Below are 23265 nucleotides of genomic sequence, written 5' to 3'. Positions count from 1 at the left end.
ATGGCTGTTAAAACCACTTGGTTGTGCTTTCATCTGTGATGGCACGTGATTAAAGTTTTAATAACCTTGAGTTACTTCATTCAAGGCTTAGAGATAACTAGCACACAAATTTCGTTTAAATGACATTGTTCGAAAGTTTGGACAACGGAAATTAACTACACTTCCTAGAAACTTCCGAAAACTGAAACATGTAGAACGAAAATCAAACATACAAAATTCTAAGAGAGAGGTAAACAATATATATATATATATATACATATATATACATACGTACTTAAAATAGTTAGAGAAGATGGAAAATCAAGATAGCAAATGTTAAAATTCTCATACTAGAGGAGATTGAATGTTTTTTTTATGTTTTCATATACAATTAAGAACTTAAAACTTATATCATATTACAACTTGATTTAATAACTGTAATTTGTAAAATATGATAATTAAGTAGTTTAATTCAAACTCTTTAAAAAGTCGTGACATGCTCACTTTGAAGTGTCCGTTTGCGAGAGGGTTATTAAAGTATAGTTACATATACAATAAATGAAACAGCACCTTTAGATTAATATTTTAGAGATATCAATATAATATTATGATTTGTACCTTGTTTGAATTACTTTTTTAATTCCAAAAGAAACTAAAATTTCGATTTCAATTCTAAATGTATCTAAATTTAATAATTGAATGTTTATAATGCATTTACATTACGTCATAAATTGTAAAACGCAAGTAAACGAGTGAAGTAGGAAGAGGTAAAAATGATCTTATATAATATTTTGTCAAATTTATATGGCATTAAATGTATTGGTTTAAACATTTTCAAGTTAAGTAAAAAAACACGAGCAAACTAATAAGATATTTGATGTACATTAGCTTTTTGTATTAGTATAGCACAAGTGTGCATAGTAATTTATAAGTTTATCGTTTAATGTTACTTTTACATGGAACATTTCTGAAATAATACTCGCAATACAGCCGCTCTGATCACATGGATTGACTCAGGTATGTTAACGATATATTTGTAATATTGTCACACATTAAAGAAAGTTTATGGAATTCATGTTCCATCTAAAAGCAAAAGGTACATAGACACAATTCACAATACAAATCTAATAAGATAAACTTCCATACCTAAATAGTTTAATTACCAAGGCACATAATCGCAGAAGATTACAAGAAACCCACAGATACCTCAGTGTCACAGCGGTGTGTCTGCAGATTTATACTACTAGAAACCTGGTTTCGATGCCAGTGGTGGGCAGCACACAGATGATCTTTTTTGTAGCTTTGTGTTTAACAACAAACAACAGCAACCCAAATATACTAGTAAGTAGTTGGACTAGAAATCAAACCGTTTCAACATTGTTAAGACAGGTGGTAGAAACTGCTTAGTTTCCAGAATGAATCGTTGTTGATTGTTTGGAGTTTATTGGCGCAAAGTAACTAGGCTATCTGCGCCAAACAACCGGAGGAAAAGACAAGAGAAAAGTAAAGAGACAATACTCTGAAAGCTAAACAGTTCCCATAAATCAGTCTCTATAAAAAATGGAAAATGTGAAGAGGAGAAGAGAAAAATAAATTACATAACCCTATTTAACAACGGATAAATTATACACTTAATAAAAATAAATCACATAACCCTATTTAACAACGGACAAATTATATACTTAATAAAAAACAAGAAATTAAAGAAATGCAACATTAATTAGATACAACAACCCTATTTTTCAATGTAAAGTGTAAAAATCGAAGTCATTATGAAAACATTAAGTAGCCAGAATAGTATTAAAGAAGCAGCGATACAATTCGATCACATTTAATACAAACCAAATCATTATAAGACCCAATGGAGAATAAAACACAATTTAAATCATTCCTTGTGAGTATGGATGCCAGTATATTAGAGAAAGAGAAAAACAAACATAATAAACAAGCAAGATTCTTCTTTGAATAGTAGGTGATGCCAGAGAAGAACAACATACGAAAGTTAAAGTTATAATAAAATAATATTGTGTGAAGTGGATAATAGTAAAATAGAGAAAAAATAAATCTTGCACACCTAATTAACTAATGTCACACCCAGCCAACCCTGCATGAATGTGAACAAAACCTGAGAAGCTCTCGCGAAAACATTCAAATATTATTTTCAAGTGACAAGTGAAAATAGATGGCACATTAGCATGTTTAACAATACGACGTCCCTCGGTGAGTCAGTGTCAACTCCACCGATTTACCAGGCCAAAATCCGAAGTTTGATTATTCACAGTGTACAGAGTATGGCTTTGCAGTAAAGAAAAACACAAACAAAAATTTAAAAACACCACCAACAAGACCAAACCTGTATCAGCAGATTAGCAGACTAAACGTCACGTACAAACAAAATAGTAATAAGTATTCAGTAATAAAACAAAAGTAACTAATAACCACACTGGATGACCGTATTGCCTACCAACCACGCTTTACAACAACAAGAAATACCAGGGTTTTACGGTCTCATGTAACAGCAGTATGGTGTTTTAACCTCACAGGAAATCTCAGCGTACTGAAAGTATAATGTTAAAATACCTTGTGAAATATGTCTGAGCTCTAATAATACACATAAAGACTATTTATCAATAGTGATTTTGTGTGCGGATTTCAGATGAATAACCTGTCTCTTAAGCCTGTGGTATATTACTAGCATTATGAACAAAAAATATAATCAGCAACGACAGTACCTAAATGGTGATTGAAGTCAATGTAATACGTTGTACTGTTTGTACCATAAACTAGTTTTAGTTAATATGTTATATAAAATTGTATAGATTAACGTTTAAGTTACTTTGTATTAGTTTAGTCCTAAGACGTCTAATTAATTTATTTTTTTATCAATAATTCTCAATAATTGTTAGCATTATTAGTTTAGAGATTATTAAGATAAAGCTGAAGTTGACCTTCATTAAATAATTTCTATTTCTATATATATATATATATATATATATATATATACGTGCATGGGGAAATAGTTTCTAATCAATTAAATCAAAGCTTCGTCTAGCTGCTAAAGGAAAACATAGCATATTGATTTCGTTAAGTATTTTACAATTCCAGATTTTTAAATGTTAACTATTTTAATGGTATATTTCACACAGAAACCTACTGTTCAGTATTTTAAGCATCTATTGCAATTTGGTTCAGATAGCATTTGCAAGTGACTTCATAGACTCATTTCGGCTTAAGTCCATGTTTAATTTGAGATTGGCATAGGACCAGGGGCGTAGATTTTTTACACCCGATGGGGAGGGGATGATTTTTGCAACCACTTATGTGGACTGTTCAATTTGCAAGTTGGTAATCCCTGATTACATGAACCTGAAAGCTGTAAACATGCAGTCACAGAGTAATCTTGTTGCCATGATATTTGCATGTATACTTAGGCCTATTGACTGATACTTACGAACTATCGCTTAGATCGAAAAGCTTAGAAGCACGCCTATATCAAAGATGTACATTTCAGCTTCTGAAAAAACCTACATCTAGGCATAATTATGTAATTCGATTGACAAAAACACGAGAATCACAAGAACAAACACACAGTTTGTAGGCCTGTGACGCAATAAAACAATTCAACAGACCAAATTGTAGGGGGGATGATTGTATGCACCATACCCCCCCACCTAAAGTGAAGGGAGGGATGTATGCCCCATCCCCCCAGGATCTACGCCCCTGCATAGCACTAGTTTAAATGTTTATATGAAGTTGGTAATCGATATTCCTAACACTGTTCATATCAAGACATGCATTGTTTGAAAAAGCTCTTATCATTATAGATGGTAATTACGTATATTCTTGAATCTCGTGTTGTTGTTTTTTTTATCATCGACTAATGATAAAGATCTTGAAACATGTCTGTTCTTTATTAAGAAAGCTATTTTATTACTGGTTCTGTTTCAACTTGTTTCATTTTCATTTCTATTTAGCTAGTATTTGAATAGAGTAAAAACTTTCAGACATGAAGATCTGCCGTTCACTTCAGTTACGTGTTTTATTGATACATCATTTTACCGATTTGCTGTCTACTTTAGTTACATGTTTTAGTGGTACATCAGTATATTGATTCGATATATTCCACTTCAATTACATGATTTAACGATACCCAAGTTAAAGCTGTAAGTGCACGCTTGGCTGAAATCGTTCACTGTTTCTGTTTGTTCTTGTTTTTTTTTTTAATTTCGCGCAAAGCTACTCGAGAGCTAGCCGTCCCTAAGTTAGCAGTATAAGACTAGAGGGAAGACAGCTAGTCATCACCACCCACCGCCAACTCTTGGGCTACTCTTTTACCGACGAATAGTGGGATTGACCATAACATTATAACGTCCTTACGGCTGAAAGGGTGAACATGTTGGGTGTGACGAGCATTCGAACCTGCGACCCTCAGATTACGAGTCTTATCCACCTGGCCATGTCGGGCCTCGTTTCTATTTTGTTGATACGTCTCACACAAATATATTGTGCAACTTATTGTAACATATTGTGTAACTTTTACATTATTGTACACTTGATACTTTATATAAAATGTTTTATATTTTCAGGAATCTTTTCTAAGTTACATCTTTGTAAAATGTTTTTGATTCATTTGTTTACAAACAGAGTGAAACACTGACTTTAAGGGTAAGTTTAAAATTTGGTATAAAATGCATTGCAAGCTGTGATGAAAATGAAAACTTATAAGTGGCTATAACAATCTGTTTTGATTTACGGAATAGAAAAACAGTTACAATGACCTTAGTTCACAGGTTTCACACGCTTAATTGTTTTTGGTAACATTTCTTAAAATAAATATTTGTTCATTCTTTCTGAAGGAAGAAAAGGAAATATAAAATCATTTAATAAATCATCTTTACCTACGTAATTTTCTGTAACACTGGTATTTTATAGTTGGATCTTTTTCAACGCAGCAACTTAGTAGTGTTTAAAGAATTTATTTTTTAAACTAAACACAACTTCCTGCAGCGTTCTGACGAATATGACAGCATAGGCGCTTAAAACAGGAAGTGTAAGTACAGTAAAGCTCATAGCAAGAGACATTCTTTACTTGCTAGTCGCTTAGACTGTTTGTTTGAATGGCACGTGTGATGACTCTGGCACTGTCATAGCTTTCAGTAAGTCTTCAACTTTAGTCCTCATACCCCACTTGTCTTTATGCTATTACTTCTTGATAAGGACATAAACAAAGTCTTAACATCGTGGTTGCCGATAACGTATTTTTCGCCAAATGTAATGAATAATAGTTTATTTGAGTATTGTGGTGTATTAACTAGAAAAAACAACTACGTAAAATAATCATACATTTCATTCTAAAAAAAAAGAACAACAACAAAAACAAACTTTTGCTTTGTTTTTGTTAATTTTCAAATGAATCCATGTAGCCGATCCTGAGGGCCGCCCATCTTCTCTCGATCTCCATATGAAAGGTGGACAAAATTGAAAATTTACAAAAATTAATATTGTCAAATTTCATTTAAATCTGTATTATCATTCCTGAGAACCCGTAAGATCCGTTTGCACCTCATACAGGAGTTCCAGTGTGAAAACTTAGATTTAAATTTTTGTTTGGAATGAATCCGTGCACTTACAAAAATGTTAAAGTCAGACAATTCAGTCAAACCTTAGAGACTTTAAATTTCTTTTCAATCTACCATCTTTTATTTTTCAGAAGAACAATATGTCTTAATTTATTGGTAATTACTCTATTACCTTTCGTTTTTCGTTTTTAAGTTTAGTTTTGTGTGTGTAAATAAACTTTGATTGCTTGTTAAAAAAATATTCAAACTGTGTTTTAAAGAAATAAATACTGGTTATATTTGATACATTTTCGTATGATCTAGGTTAAAATTAATATAAATAAAATATTTCCCAACATTGATATTTGCTATTAATGCACTTCTATAACAAAGTGAGAGTTGATGAGTGCTTTAGAAGAGTGCTTTCATCTCTTGCTCAAATACATTATTCATTGGTATCTGTGCCTCATCAAAAATGACAAAAATAGTATGTTATAGATTTTAGACAAACAGCTTTTGAATTCAGTTCTACAAACGTACGGGTGAAAATATAGAAGAATGTATTGGGTTGAGGAATAATTCGTGAGCGTTTTTTCAAGTTAAAAAAATATATTCATAAATGAAACGCTTTCGCAAAATAGTTCATGTCATTTGGTAGATAATATTTTGCTCTAATAGATGGTGTGTTTGATTTTCATGTGTCTTTAATTTTTGCTTTCATTTTCAGCTCATTAAATGGAATGTCAAGTGGACAAAATCGAGCATTTCCGACACCATCTGCTTTTCGCATTTAATTTCTTGCAATTTCATTTAAAACAATGCATGCTATATACCTAGGTATTACATGAAATAAAGTATCATAATAAATGTTTTGGGTGTAATGTGTTCATGCATTGAAGTATTGTATAGTCTTGCATGTAATGCTTGAATGAAATTTTTTAAAACGCTCACGAATTATTCCTCAACTTAATATAACAACACGTCCACAACACAACATATATTGTATATCCAATGCCAATGAACCTTTCGTCCAATACTCATGAGACCGGCTAGAATAAGAACAGATACAACAGTAGTTAAGACGCTATTCATACTATCAAAGAGCATGAATAACTCCTGTTATGATGTTACTAACTTAATGTTCATACGAATATAAAATACCTATCAAGATCTTTATCAAACTAAACATTTCAAATCTTTAAAATTTAGAATATTGCGAAACATATTTTTGTGTCTTTGCAAAAGTTGCTACCAACAATTATTTAAAAATCCTGGTTTAAAAGGTTAGAATAACCAATCATACCGATACTGGTTCCAGATTGAGTTCCATTTTGTGTCGTACATTCCATTTGGCCACTTTTTTGAGTTACAATTTCAGTAGTTGTCATAGGAATAGTGTTTGAACTGTATTTTGTGCTTGGGTTTGCAGCATTACGACCGTTGTACCCCTGGTAGGTTGTAGGCAACCTTGAACAAAATAAAATGTTAATACTTTAAACGATGTAAGTAAATAATTTAAATGCCATTTATAACCAACCTATCCAATACTAAACCAACATAAACGTGACTTTAGCAAAGCTGGATGGTGCTTGTTCCCTGTGGTTTAAACAGCTCCATATTTCATAAACATCACTTTGATATGGTTTGTTAAGAATTTCGCGTAAAGCTACACGAGTGCTATCTGCATTAGTCGTCTCTAATTTAGCAGTCTAAGACAAGAGGGAAGGCAGTTAGTCATCACCACCCACCGCCATCTCTTTGGCTACTCTTCTACCCACGAATAGTGGGATTGACCGTCACATTATAACGCTCCAAAGACTGAAAGGGCAAGCATGTTTCGTGCGACGAGGATTTGAACCCACGACCTTCAGATTACGAGTCAAGTGCCTTTAACCACATTGTCATGGCGAGTCTCGTAAACATGAACTAAGTTTTCTCTTCGATTAATGGAGATCTTATATTCAGTTATTTGTTATCAGTCTTTATTCTTAAGCCTATTTTTTCAGAGTGTATAATGCCCTAGAAAACATTTAGAAATCTTTATTTTTCGTTTCATTGTAATGTATAATTATTTGCATTTAAGTCAAACAGAATAGTATGCATTGATACGGAATCTTTTGTATTTGGAACATCATTAAAGCTACGTTTTGTATTTTTAAACAGAGTGTATACAATTTTCACAGAACTTCTCTAATGTAATCTGCTTTTATTGAAAACTACAAAAACTAGTAAACAATGTCGTTTTGAAATTGATAAAATATTTAAATTAAAATTACTCACTTGGAAAGTATATCAATGGTAGTAGATGGCGCCACAGTCGTGAGGGCAGCTTTAGTATTTTGTTTGATTGACACGACTGACAACTTTTGTGCTTGTTTGTATCGAGATAAGTTGAAAAAAAGTCCTAAAATAAGTTTAAGATTCCCATTTCGAATTTCTAAAAGAAAAATGGAGAAACATCACTTATTATTTATGTTTTTAACCAACTTCGATTACTACTCAAGAAATCTCCCTCACCAGTAAATAATACATACATGTTCTTCTGATATAAATGAACGGTAAATAACATCACTGTCATAGAAGGCAACTAAACCTAACAGACAATTTCGTAAATTCGATGCATAATAAATATAAAGTCTGTTAATGTTTTTATAAATGTTAAAAATGTTAAAATTATTATTCTTTTTTTTTGTTGGCTTTGATTTATCAGCATAGCAGTTGTCGCTAAAACTAGAATTATATGAAAATCAATCAAGACAGAACTGAAATATATATATATATATTACTATAACTGATTAATTAATTTTTATAATTAGTTTGAGCGCAAAGAAGTTTTTAGACTTTATAAACTTTTTCACAACATTTTCTTTAAAAATAGCCACACTTTTTAAAAGTGATCTTTTAAATAAAAATTCCTTTTTTATGGTAAATTTATAACACAAGTTAGGCCTCAAAAGACAAACTTTAAGTAGTTAGACTAGGTCCACTTTTCTTTACTTGTATTAAATAGTAGTTGTCTTTGTTATCTTGTATCTTTAACTAAATTATGTACGTAGATAAGTCTTAGGGTTGGAAGCTGGATGATTACGGTATGTTGCGTTTCATCTAACTAAAGGGTAGGAAATTATGAAATGATTTTAATTGTTTATTATATAGTTACATAAGTTTGAGAGATTTAAAATTCTTAGTATAGGTGATGGTTGGGTATTCCTATCAGTATATATATATATATATATATATACAGTTTGAGAGACATGATATTACCAATATCAGATTTATTTTTCTGCAATTATACCATCAGTAGTTTCTGCAATAATATTTTCTTTAATCTGTTTCATTGGTTCACCTTTCTGTATTTTACGTCAATTTCTGGCCAATGACGCTTTTGTTTTTAGTTGTATGTTTATGTATATATATATATATATATTATATATTTATTCCATTCATTGGTTAACGGATAGGAATCTGGAGCTGGGTGCCTCACGCACTGGATTGTTTCTTTTGGAAAATCTTAAAAAAATAGTTATATAATTTAACATTTCAAACAATATGTACTGTATGTTGGAAAAAAAATACCATCAATTATGAAGACAGTCAGAGTCATATAATCTTGAAGATCTCTGCATGATAACATATAGAGGTTTTGGCACACCCATCGCCTACTGATCCACTTAATCATGGATAGGCGGCTCCTCAATCTTGCTCTTTATTGTAGTTCTTCTACAATCATCATATAATATTGTTTCAACTCCCACAGGTCTTTTATTTTGTTACTTATTCTAACCGTTATTACATGATATAATAAAGTCTCACCTTTGGCTGTCACTCCTTCCAAATTTACTCCGATATTCTCCAGGAAAGTTAAACAAACGTTCAAGTTCTCCACCTGGAAAAGAGGTGATGTTTGTGAGGTCCACAAAGTCAAAACATACAAGAGAATTAATCAACTGTAACCCTTGCTTTTAACATAGAAATAAAAATGAGTACTTGAAGCTTAAACTTAACATTTCTATACCACAATGTAATGTATGAAACATGAGTGTGCACAGCTACTTTCTTTTTTGTCTACCACTTTAAAATAGGGATGTCTAGAATTGAAATATTATTTGAAAACTTTTACTCCAGAGATGGATGATTTAGATTCTTTCGCATGGTCTAATTTTAAAGTGGTTTGGTTTGTTTTTAATTTTGCGCAAAGCTACACTAGGGCTATTTGTGCTAGCCGTCCTTAATTTAGCACAGTGTAAGACCAGGGGGAAGGCAGCTAGTCATCACCACCCACCACCAACTCTTGGGCTACTCTTTTATCAACGAATAGTTGGATTCACCGCCACAGTATAACGCCCTCACGGCCGAAAGAAGGGCAAGCATGTTTGATATGACGGGGATTCGTACCTGCGACTCTTAGATTACGAATCGAGTGCCTTAACCACTTGGCCATGCCGGGCCAACTTTAAAGTGAAATTTAACATAACATTCTGGGGAAGGATTCCGTGAGTAGCTATGGGTGCTGATTGTTAGCTTTCTTCATTTCTAAAATTACTCCTTAATTTTACATGAAAATTAAACATTAAAAAGTATAGGAAAAGAATATTATAGGTATTATAAATAAATATTGAAATATCGAAGATGAGGTATGATTTAAACAGAAAACAAATAATATATTGAGTTTTAAACTAATATGTATAATTATGCTTATGTATTTGTACTTGTTTATTATTTCTTATTATCAGTATGGCAAGCATTTTTGTGAAACATTTGTTGAAACTTATATGTTCTTAATTTTACTCTTTCAATCTATAGAAATGCTATAATATCAACAAAAATTTCAATAATATTTTCTTGTGGACCAAGCATTTAAATATTTATATATTTGTATTGCCTGCTACAGAGCTCTAGACTGGATGTGATCAGAACAGCTAATTATCGATTGGTTGTTTAACATGGTTACCGTGTTTATTAATTAATTAGAAATCCAGAAAATTTTTGCTTCAATTATATTTTCTAAATTAGCAGTGTATTATTGGTAAAGTCAGAGAGATTTATTTTATGGTAAAAACTTGATTTTATGTAAAACTTTCCATAGTATAAAGATGATACAATTCAATAGATCCAATCGATCAATCTTATCTATCAAATGGGTATGAAGACAATCAGTATTTGAAGTAGGTGACTGATGCTCAACATTCCCTTGTGACCCCACAGGAATGCACCATTGAATGTGATATAATTACCACGTGAAGTCTCAAAGGTTCGGGAAATTTGTAGACAGAACCACACACACACATATATATACATATAAGCACACTAATCTTAGTTTAATTGAGAACTGTACAAATTTACTATTTCCAATCAGTTCGTTCCTCATGTGAGAAGCACAACCACATCTTCCTGAATATTAATTCTTTACACACAAACAATATGATCTCGAAAGTCTTAAGTAATGCAGTGTGGTTATATACAGTTGTGCCGACTAATGTACGTACAGATGAAATAACATGCAGAAAGGTCAATTGACAATTACTCGAGAGTAATCTGACAACATATACAGTATGAACGTGTGGAGTTACTTATTCGTTAAGTCTCTAACACTATTTTACTGTTTCTTGCATACTATAGTATTATTTGGGGAAATCTTCGAGAAATATCAACATTTGAACTTTCCCTTTTTATCTCCCCATAACGTTATCAAAGTACGGAACTTTAAAAATGTTTTAATATTGTAATTATTCTATAAATTAATTATTCTATAAATTTAGATGTGCAGTGCCCTTAATATTTCACATTTTGCAAAAAAAAAATAATTATTTTGATGCATGCAAATTTCAATCTGTGTATCGAAGTTGGAAAGATATTACTGGTAGATGTATAGTAAATAAGCACCTTACACTAGCGTATTATCACAATATATAATAAAGTTGATCAAGAAATCAAATATATATCGCAAGTAATAAACAATTTTTAGGAAAACTGGTTATTTCTACTTTTAAAAGGCGGCGCTGCTTCTTACGAACGATCGACAATAAACCAATCCTACGAGTTTACTGCAAGGGTTGAACTTTTAACGTTTCTTAATTAATGATATTTAGGCCTATGAGACTTATATTTTATTAAACTTCACTTATTATTCGAAGCATTAGTGATAGAGAAAGTCGGATTAATAAAAAGTCGGATTTGTAGGTTAACTTTGAAGAGGAAACTTCATTAGAACATACATCAAAACTGATAATGTTGGAGAAAATTAATTCTTTATAATACGGTTGAGGACAAGCTTAGTTGACACCGCCTTCCATTAAGAAAGGCCACACCTAAAATAACAATATGTTGTTATACAAATAAAACAAATTCAGTTCCCTAGCTTCACATATGTCATATTATACGACTTTTCACACAAAGCTGTTACAGAGCTTTTCTTCACGACATATTCCCATAAAATAATGTATTGTTTCAGTTGCTGTGCTATTCTAAAGCGTCGTGCTAAACATGCTCGCCCTCCCAGCCGTGGGGGTGTATAATGTGACGGTCAATCCCACTATTCGTTGGTAAAAGAGTAGCCCAAGAGTTGGTGGTGAGTGGTGATGACTAGCTACCTTCCCTCTAGTCTTACACTGCTAAATTAGGGACGGCTAGCACAGATAGCCCTCGAGTAGCTTTGTGCGAAATTCCAAAACAAACAAACAAACAAGCTATTCTAAATTAGAATCAATACATATATAAAAACAACTGGTTTGGGTTGAGAAAATTTTTGTATGTAGAGGAGCGAACAACGTTTCGACCTTCTTCGGTCACCGTCAAGTTCACAAAGAAAGAAAGAGGGTAACTGACCGATAGCTGACCACATGTTTGAAAGGGGTTGTGTAACTGAGTGTAAGAATGTAGAGGGCGTACTTAAATTTTGATTTTATTTATTAATATAGGTATAAAGGCGGTCCTTTGTATTGCTTGAGTTGTTGTATAAGTAAGGCTTCTTTAATTTTGCGTTTGCTTCTGCTTGTTTCTTTATTTAGTATTTGAGTGTTTTCTATGGTTATGTTGTGTTTATTTGATTTGCAGTGTTCGAAAACGCGTGAAGATGACCTTTTGTGTTCTTTGAATTTGGTTTGCATTTTTCTTCTTATTTCTCCAATGTAGAAATCGTGGCAGTTACACATTGTATTTTATAAATAATGTTGGTGTGGTGTTTGTCAGTGTAGTTTTTGCCTAGTTTTTGAATAAATTTGGTATTAACTGGAATGTCATATTTTGCTACTAGTTTTTGCCAAATGTTGGTTATTTTTCTGCTGATGTCGGGAATATATGGTATGCAGCAGTATATGGTTTCGTGAGTTTTTAATTCGTGGGGTATATTTACTTTTGTTAGTTGATTTTGCTTTTTGTCTAGGTGTGTGCGTATAATGTTTTATACGGATTGTAGAGGAAAATCATTGATATTGACAAAGTATTGTTTTATTTTGTCTAATTCGTTGTTAATTTTATCTTGCGAGCATAGTTTTATGGCTGTGTTTATTTGGTTTCATAGTATGAGTTTTTGTTTTGTTTCATGTGCTGAGTCCCAAGGAATGTATAGGGATTAATTAGGCAACTGTTAACTAAAATTGAAAGAAGTAGCCTACAGGACAGTTGGTGTTTCAAAAATTGAAAATGGCTTATAACAATGAACTGGAAACAACTCGAAGGAGTGAGAGAAAAGGAGACCTGATATAATTATATAAAACCTGGACGTTATTGTCAAGTGTGTAATAAATTAATAATTTTTTTCAAGTCAAGGCGTGTGTGTGTGTTTTCTTATGACAGAGCCATATCGGGCTATCTGCTGAGTCCACTGAGAGGAATCGAACCTCTGATTTTAGCCTTGTAAATCCGTAGACTTACTGCTGTACCAGTAGGGGACTTCAAGGTAAGGTGACTGTGCTCTGAGAATGAGTTCTAAAGCCAAATCAAATAAATAACCAGAAACAGGAATTAGCTGGATTTAAGGTGCGAAATATTAGCTAAGAATACTCCATCTTCTCTAAGTAAGATAAAGAGTTCACATTTATAGGAACTAGTCCACGTGTTAATGTATTCTTTAATGGAAAAGTCTCAACATGTCATTCGAAACTGCTTCAAGGGTTCCCATTGTTCGATATCTTACCTTGTAATGAATGGTTGGAAATTGTTTTCATTGGTTGAGCAATTGCATTACTTTATAGAAATAGCAAGCGATCTTCAAGATCACTCTTACTGTGGGAATCTTCTTTATACAACAGTTGTTAGTACAGATGAAGAATACTGATTGGTAATTGACTTCGTGCAGCAACCTGGTTGCAAGATTAAACTTTTTTTTCAAATATTCTTAGAGACTGTAACCACAACTTAAAATATAAAACACAAACAACTGAACTTTTCAGTGACAGCATGGAGGTGTCTTATAATACACGAAGTAATGAAATATTTATCCTGATAAGTGACAATTTTATACCAATTTTTTATCCGTAGTAAAACAATAAAATCCAGATTGTTCTTGAAATGCTTAGATGAAGTTTCTTTCGTGGATCTAAGTACCAACGATATCATCATCAGGGCCAGGAACTCAACAAACTATTATATCAGAGCGCGTTCCTTATAAAAATTCGTAAAATATAACGCCATGCAAACTGTACTTTCACGTCAAAGAATGATAGAACTAAGGACTTCATAAACGAGATGTGGGAAGTCTGATGTTAAACCTTCACGTATGAAAGTTTAGGACTTCACTTACGGCTGCATGAATGAAGTAGTGAACGTTTTAAACGTCAACGCTACATATTCGATTAGGTGCTAAAGGAATACCAATATAACATTCTCTAATGTAAATACTGACGTAGGCCTAGCAAATAAAATAGCTTATAAGCTATTCAGCCCCAATATGTCAGTTAACCAGACGATTACCACTTGAAAGAAAACAGGCTGAAAGAAATAGGAACCATGAACAAACAAAGCATTCCCTCAACTGAGTACTTGTTCCTTTGCCATTCAGTTGTATTTCTGAATAATAATAACAGATTCATTCTGTTTTATGGAGATTATTGGATAGAAAATGAAGCCAAAAAGAAGGATTATTAGTTATTTCCAAGGATTGGCTCTACTTTAGCCGCTTCATCCTGATAAAATGGTATTCAATGTTAAATATACAGAGTATATAGTGGCAAATGGAAATTAGCAAACTAACTAAATAAAATACACCTTTACTGCAAGAAATGAGCCGTGATAGTTTGTTATGTTGCCATTTGGAATACATAGTGTACCTTCAACATTTCAATGGCAAGTTGAATGTGTTCTTACTGGACTACCCTGGAACGTTGTAATGATTTACTCAAATAAAATACTTATTTACGGGAAGATTTTCAGTGGTGCTTGTATTGGAATAAGGAAAGTACTGGAACAATTGATCGTAGAGAAGTTAAACTTAATTGTAAGTGAAGTGAAGAGTGAATTTTTACAAGCACTATATATCAAGACAATGAACATTAAAAAAAAAAAGAGTTTTGTATACAGGGAGACAACTCGGAAATAAATACTTCTTCAGTTGTCTCAAGACTAGAGATGTCCATGAAACTTCATTGGGATCAAGAAATAAACAATTATTCAGCCTTATTTGAAGAGGTATGTCAAGATATGTCAATTACTTGAAGTCAAGATAACCAGGAATATAATTATTCATCTTTCTACAGACAGAATTTCATGAATATACAACAATACATACTTACACCAGTTTCCCCTTTAAGCGAGCGTAATGAAGAATTTTTTACTTATACCCACATGAAGCTACTGGCAAAACATGAGCAGTACTGATATTTGAAAGAGGATTGAAATTTGTTTTTGGATATACTGTATTCATACTCTGAAGACCAAACCCAGCAGCATTACACAGTGCCGTGTGATTAACGAATACCATTTATATCTTACCTTACTAACCCCTAGAAAGAAAAACAAAAAGTAATCAGTGATAAGATGAAAGCTCACTTTGTTTAAAATACTGATAAGATTGTATATAATCAAAACAAAATGGCATGGTTGTATAATTTACTACAGAAGAGAGAACTATGTCCAAAGTTAAATACATGTTGGGAAGTGTCTTATGCATTGGTCAAAAGAATCAATGATGTGTTTTATAGCGTCCAAAATAACAGATAGTCCAGTAAAGAGGCAATCTATCATGACATGATCATCACTGAAATAATGTCAGACTGATTAACTTCATAAAATACTTTGCCAGAGGTAAATCAACCTGAGGAAGATCTCGAGTTTCCTGTCTAAACCATTTTTCAAGATATCTACAACCAGAAATAGATTTACGAATGGATTTTATCGACCATCTAACTGAAGAAAACTGACACAGTGACAAGAGAAAAGAGGGTAAAAAAAAGGATGAGAGTCATCTTACTTTTGTGTCATAGAGCACAAAAAAAGAAAGCCATGAAAGCAGTTTGATGAAAAAGGCAGTGAATAAGTAAAGAAAGAACATTTTTTTGCCAAAACAAAACTTACTTTAAGTTTTATATATTCTGTTCGTGATTTAATGATAGTAATGTTTATATTTATGGTAGTTAATGCTTTTAATTCAAAATATTACTAAGTATGAAGATTTGTATTTAATACACTAATCTTTTTTATGTGTGTGTGTGTGTGTGTGTTTATTACAGCAAAGCCTCATCGGGCTTTCTGCTGAGTCCACCGAGGGGAAACGAACCCCTAATTTTAGCGTTGTAAATCCGCCGTACAAGCGGAGGACATTTTTTTTCTATATGTATTAAAATTTTCAAAGATATTTTAATTAGGATACCTTATTGTAGGCTATGTTTTTAACACACATATACAGTTCTAGAAACTTATATTGTTACTTTTCAGGAATGTAACCATTTGAAATGCGTATGAAATGTGATTTGGGTTAGTTAAAGTAGATGATAGATGATTATTGATCAATGCAGTAAGACATTATTTGATTTAGTTTGTTATTCAGCTAGTTATCTAGGTTGTGTGATTACTTGATTTGTATTTTGAGAAAATAATAAAGGATACATTTTGCACTTTGTAGAGCGAGAGTCTATTTGTTGAACTTTGAGCAAAGAAACATGAAGGCTTTAGGGCTATTTGCACTAACTGTTCCTAATTAGATAGACTAGAAGAGAGGCAGGTAGAGAACATCACTCACTGCCAACAGTTGGGTCACCTTTTTCAGACCCTTCAGTAGAATTTAACCGTCCCGTTTATAATGCACCCATGACCATAAAGTGTGGAGGCAATTAGTTTTGGCAGTAACGGGACATGAACCAGGGAATTTTAGATTCACGGGCTGAGCGCGAGATTAAGTAAGTAAATACAATTTATGTGTTAGTGTCTACTGTGAACTTAATAACATCAACGAACATGAATGAAATTAACTTGTAGAACTTGAAATTCATGAAATAAAGCTCTTTCGTTATTAATAAAAGAAAATCATATTTTATTTTTTCTCTACTAAATAATCTAAAAGAACCTGAAAAAACAACATTGATAATGGTATCTTGAAGTGCTCTTACAGAATGTTTTATACAAAAACATCTACATTCTAACTGTTAATTTGTAGTTATGATAAAAAATACACAAGATATCGTATGAGTAGAAAAAGGATGAGCTGTTCGACCCCCATTGGCTCAGCGGAATGTCTGTGGACTTACAACACTAAAAACGCAGTTTCGATACCCGTAGTGGGCAGAGTCCATGGTGTAGCTTTGTGCTTAATTCAAAACAACAATATCAGGTGTTCATGATGTTTGTTTATTTGTTTTTGAAAAGTTACCCGAGGGCTGTCTGCGCTAGCCATCCCTAATTGAGCAGTGTAAAATTAGAAGGAAGACAGTTAGTCATCACTACTCACCACCGACTCTTGGGCTACTTTTTTACCAACGAATAGTGGGAATGACCGTCACATTATAGCGCCCTCATGGCTGAAAAGACGATCATGTTTGGTGTGACTGAGATTTGAACCCTTAGTTTATGAGTCCAGCGCCTTAATCACTTGGCCATGCCGAGCACTATTCATAATGTATCATTAAACTGAGGTTGATCAAGAAAAAAAGAGGCAAAGTGCCCTTTATACTTTATATGTCTGCACACGTGTTTACTTTGACCCTGTTCATACAATTTCTGACTGAACTCACGTTCAGTTTTTTTTTACATTTACTTTATACCACTTTGAAAATTACATTCATCTGCGATTACATTTTAAATGTGTCTCATTATTTCGATGTTTGCCCAGGGGAAGATGCACTTGCGCGAACAACAAATTGCACTGGGGATACACCATCCATTTGGTTTGACTCGAATTACTTCGGCCTCACATGCTTAACAGAAAAAAAAAAAAACAACAACACAAACCAACAACAAACAGTTGTGATTGCGCAAGCCCTCAACGTTTCACATCTTTACCAGCTTTCACTACCTACATCCAGAAACTCACAAACAATAAAATAAATAAAGTAAGAAGCAAAGCACTTCTTGAAGTTAGCATTTCAGACCCCAGTACAATGGTTGAACAAAACATACGAAGATGTTCAGGTACTAGTATATTAAGCTCAACATCCCAGCTCCTATCCTTCACTCACATCTACTGTTGTTTTTTTTTTCTCGGCATGGCCAGGTGCGTTAAGGCGTTTGACTCATAATCCGAGGGTCGTGGGTTCGAGTCTCTGTCGCACCAAACATGTTCGCCCTTTCAGCCATGAATGCGTTATAATGCGACGGTCAACCCCACTATTCGTTCGTGAAAGAGTATCCCAAGAGTATCCCTCTAGTCTTACACTGCAAAATTAAGGACGGCTAGCGCAGATAGCCCTAGTGTAGCTTTGCGGGAAATTCAAAAACAAACTAGTTTTTTTTTTCATTTTCTTGTAAGCCCGACGAATTTGGAGTTAATCTTAATAGACGGTATGCTCACAATGTAATTTGGATCTTACTTCCGCCAGTACTTCAAAACAAAAATCAACAACAACGACGACACGTTACGTATAATCTGCTACATTATTTCTACTCCAATTTTAGACATTTTTTGTGGTTCTGCTTTTATTTTGTCGTTTTTTTGTGTGCGGTTTTCTTATAGCAAGCTATAGTAGGCCATCTGTCGAGCCCACCGAGGAGAATCGAACCCCTTATTTTAGCGTTGTAAATCCGTAGACATACCGATGTACTACTGGGGAAGATTTTTGTAATTATTTATTTATTTATTCTTTTCTATCTTTTCAAAATTAAACTATTTTATCTAAAGTTTAAATATACTGTGCACATTTACTCTAACCTTCGTTTGAGTGCAATCTGTTTGAACAATTGTGGCATACTTAAATAATTAGTATTAATAAAGGATGTATGTTGCTGTATTAATTTACGTACGTATTTTTTATCTTTATTTAATTTAAGGGCACAAAATATCTATCGTTGTAAACTATATTCAGCCTTACTAGCTGTCTTTTGTTCTGGCTACAAATGTTATAAAATAAATGATAGAACACAATGCTTCAAATGTCTTTCTCTTTGTTTGTTTCATCCAATGACATGTAACTACTCCTTTATAATACAAGAACCGTAATTTTATTATTAATGTGTGGTACACGTTATACGAAATATGTAAGACAAATTTCTAATCCTTGTCACACTTACATGAATCTACATTGATCTCACAGTAACATTAATGTGGTTAAATTAGAACATTTTAGAACTCCTTCCTAGTGATTACAATTTGAGAAATCGTTAATTAAAAAAACAGATCACAAAATTATTAACATTATTAAATATAAAACTTTATATCCTTATAGTTTTGAATCAAAACTGTAATGGTACTATGTTAATAAATGTAAGCAGGAACATTTTGTAGTGGTAAATACTTTAGTTTGACAAAAAATATAGAAAGAAAAATTAGAAGAAAACATAAATTCTCTTATATAAAATACTGTTCATTGTATTTATTCTATGAGTGCATAGTTTACCTTTTAATTTTATTCATAACAAAGGAGATAGAAGCGATTATTTTAAAGTAAATTTTATGATAGGTTTAAGTACGTGTCATGGTAAGAGTCGTAAGTTACGTTTATAATCCATCGAAGTAAAGATTATAGAACGTCATGTGAAATTCATAGATATCGAAGACATAGCGAGCAGATAATTAACTAATAAACGTATAAATAGTGTGAGATGAGTGGTAAAAGAAGAAAGGCCTAACAATTAATATAGCCTCAATGACTGATGCAGAGTGAGACTAAGGTTGTTGAAACGAAATAAGAAGAATAACTTACTTCGTCAAAGAGAATTCCAAAGTAATTAAGTCTTTTATTCGAAGTAAGCTTATAAATGAAAATAGAGCAGAAGAATTTAAAAGTATAAAATATAATTGTGGTAGCTCAATGAAACGTAAGTAAAATATACTCAGAAAGCTTGGCAATAGTAATAGAGAAAATAATTCGGCTTGTCAACTAAAATTCCACTGCATCTGAATTGGCCTTAGTAGATTGTTGACAATAAGAAGAGACCTATATAATATTTATGATATCCTGTGATCTTTGAAGTTTAAAGAATTTGTTGTATATAGGTTTATCTAGTTCCGAATAAATATGTATATACTATACACTGCTGGCCAAAATCTTAAGACCAATAAACATAAAGAAAAAATATGCATTTTGTGTTGTTAGACTCAACGACTTATTTGTGTAGAGCTTCAAATGATGAAAATAAGAAAAGAGAAAATAAAACAAAACTTTTTTTTAGCATTTAATAGGGAAAATGTGAACACTATGAAATTAGCCTAAATACTAGCTGGTCAAAAGTTTAAGACCAAACTAAAAAGAAGTCCTAAACAGGGTAGGAAATGTCCAACAAGAGGTCTCAGCAGTGAGTTGCACGGCCGTCATTGCGAATAACTTCAAACATTCGCTTTGGCTTGGTCGATATAAGCGTTTGCAGAAGGCTGGCTGTAATGTTATTCCAAGTGGTGAAGATGGCTTCACGAATATCATGCACTATTTGGAATTGACGTCCATTTCTACAGACATCTTTTGCCATCCACCCCCAAACATTTTAACTGGAGTTCAGTTCGAGCGAGCACGCTGGATGGTCCAAAAGAATCACGTTATTTGACATGAAAAGTCCTTTGTCCTGCGGGTATTGTGGATTGCAGCATTGTCCTGTTGAAAGATCCAGTCATTTCCACACAAGCGAGGGCCTTCAGTCAATAAGGATGCTCTCTCCAACATTCCAATGTATCCAGCTGCTGTTTGACGCCCCTGTATAACCTAAATCTCTGTTGTTCCATGGAAGGAGAAAGCATCCCAGATCATGAAGGAACCTCCTCCACTGTTACATGTAGAAAATGTCTCCGGTGGAATATTCTTTCCGAGTCAGTAACGTTGAAAACCATCTGGACTATTCTGGTTAAATTTTTTTCTCAACATAGAACAAAACCTTCGTCCACTTGTCTATGTCTCATGTTTGGCGCTTCTCAGCAAAGTTTAACCAAGCTGTTTTGTGGTGTGGAAGGAGGCGTGGCCTTTGAAGACGTTTACGGTTTTTAAAGCCTTTCTCTCGTAGATGTCGTCTTATTGTTCTTGAGCTGCATTCTGCGTCCGTAAGGGCCTTAATCTGGTTCGACGATGGGTTGGTGTCTTGCCGGACGACCCGTCAAATCCTCCTGCTCAACGCCGGCGAAATTTTCTTGGGCCGACCACTAGAAATTCTCGTTCCATATCCATCAGGGTCTTCTAAGAAATTTGCAAAAGCAGTTTTACTACGCCCAATCTCACCAGCGATGACACATTTAGAAAGACCTTGCTTTTGCAGCTCGACAATTCTGCCACGTTCAAACTCTGTCAACTTTTTAGCCTTTGTCATGTTTTACCCAATGTAACACAGGAGAATGTCAGTGGGAGATTTTGACAACGCTTATGCTTGAACACAAATGACTAAATTTTGTTACGTGTTTACCGATTAACGCTTCGTTTCATTATGGTTTTAAACTTTTAATCAACTAGTATTTAGACTAATTTCATAGTGTTAACATTTTCCCTATTAAATGTTAATTTTTTTTTTTTTTATTTTCCCTTTTCTTATTTTCATATTTCGAAGCTCATTCAAATAAGTGGTTAAGTCTAACAACGCAAAATACATATTTTTCTTTATCTTCATTGGCCATAAGATTTTGGCCAGCAGTGTATATATTATTCTGAAAACAAGTAGAGTGAGTGCTGTTCATTGATTTTTGAATTTATCGCCAGCAAGTCACCGACACTTACTGTATAATAATCTTTGTGTACTTCATAGTTAGTTCAACTAGAATAAATATATAATGAACCTGCGTTAAAAGCCTCCGAAACTTTAGACAAAGCAACATCAGCAGACACAGTTTAAGCATACGATTTCAATATATTATTTACACTATTTTAATTAATATACTAATTGATATTGGTGATAATTTTTTTCAATACATAAGTTTATTGACATTTTAATAAAAGTAAAAATTCAAACTCTTACTTGGATGATACGAACAACATATTCGGTTTTTGTTTAAAAATTAATTATATTAATTTTGAAAAGCAAATTTATAAGGAAATAGTAAGTGTACCGATACGGTTTAATTATCCAAGTTGTGTTGCTAATTTAAGACTTTATTACAATGAAAATAAATTGGTAAATAATTTTTAAAAACGAATTATTCTTTTATATTTAAATATTGATGACTTAATTAGTACTGATAATCCTGTAATAATTATATTTGCAACACTTACCATGCAGTTATACAGACTGAGAGCACCTCAGTATAAAGAACATTATTTAGAATTAAATATTGAGGTAATTAATAACTGTAGCAGTAAAATATTAAATATTATATAATAAAAGAAATTATTTCACTTTTCAAATAAATGGAGTTTTCTTTCCACATAGTAATGCATTAATAAATGCGTTCACAACTTCTTACATTTTGCAAAATTTTTAGTATTTAACACGAATGCATTAATACAAAAACTTATGTTTAATGTCTTTGATGAAAAACCTTAATTAAATATTTTAACTTATTTTCTAACAAATAAATAAAAATGTTGACATAAACATGAAAATATAATGACATATATATGTACACACACACACAATAAAATATTTTCTAAAATTCATTAGAGGTGAAATAATCAGAATTATTTATTTGAACAATTTTATGTCTTATACAGATGGACTAACGTAGTTGTACAACCTTCCCTGTGTAAGATATACTACTGTGTGAATTTCTTTTACAACCAGTAAAGATTCATTATATAAGGGCTGACGATGGAAGCTATTCTAATAATATTGGTTGTGCTTAGTGTAAGGATACTTTGCTATCTTGGTATTTATGTCCAAATATCGTATTTGTGCTGGAATGCTGACTTAAAAGGCAGTTTAGCAGTCTCTCCTATTCGTACGTGATATGGTAAATATTATCTATCTAGCTTTTGTTTTTGTAGTGCATCACTTCTGGCTGTAAATAGATGTGGGTTGTTATAGGTTTGAGTATCCACGTGCTCTATATCTCTTTTGTTCTAAGCATGTGAAGTCGGCGAAGTTGAGGTTAAACCGGGTAGACGTACTCTTAATACAATTTTGGTTTTACTTTTGCTAGTACTTCAAAAAAGTAGAGTATATTAAATAATGATCCACCCTAGTATTTGTGCTTCGGTGTTGGATATTTGTTTCGTGGTTGCAGTCTTTTTTTTTT

General features: G+C 32.7%; 1 protein-coding gene across 1 annotated transcript in view; it reads right to left on the bottom strand.

Moving 5' to 3' along the window:
* The window catches only part of LOC143245425 (uncharacterized), a 222559-nt gene that overhangs the window by 125838 nt on the left and 73456 nt on the right, over window positions 1–23265 (bottom strand). Inside the window, exons 4-6 of the mRNA XM_076491775.1 lie at window positions 9351–9423; window positions 7818–7974; window positions 6841–7004 (exon numbers count right to left, since the gene is read on the bottom strand). Of these exons, the coding sequence (XP_076347890.1) occupies window positions 6841–7004; window positions 7818–7974; window positions 9351–9423 (394 nt within the window). The remainder of the gene's footprint in view (window positions 1–6840; window positions 7005–7817; window positions 7975–9350; window positions 9424–23265) is intronic.

The sequence above is a fragment of the Tachypleus tridentatus genome, chromosome 1 (assembly GCF_004210375.1).
Source record: "Tachypleus tridentatus isolate NWPU-2018 chromosome 1, ASM421037v1, whole genome shotgun sequence".
NCBI lineage: Eukaryota > Metazoa > Arthropoda > Merostomata > Xiphosura > Limulidae > Tachypleus > Tachypleus tridentatus.
This window is presented reverse-complemented; position numbering and strand designations above follow the sequence as displayed.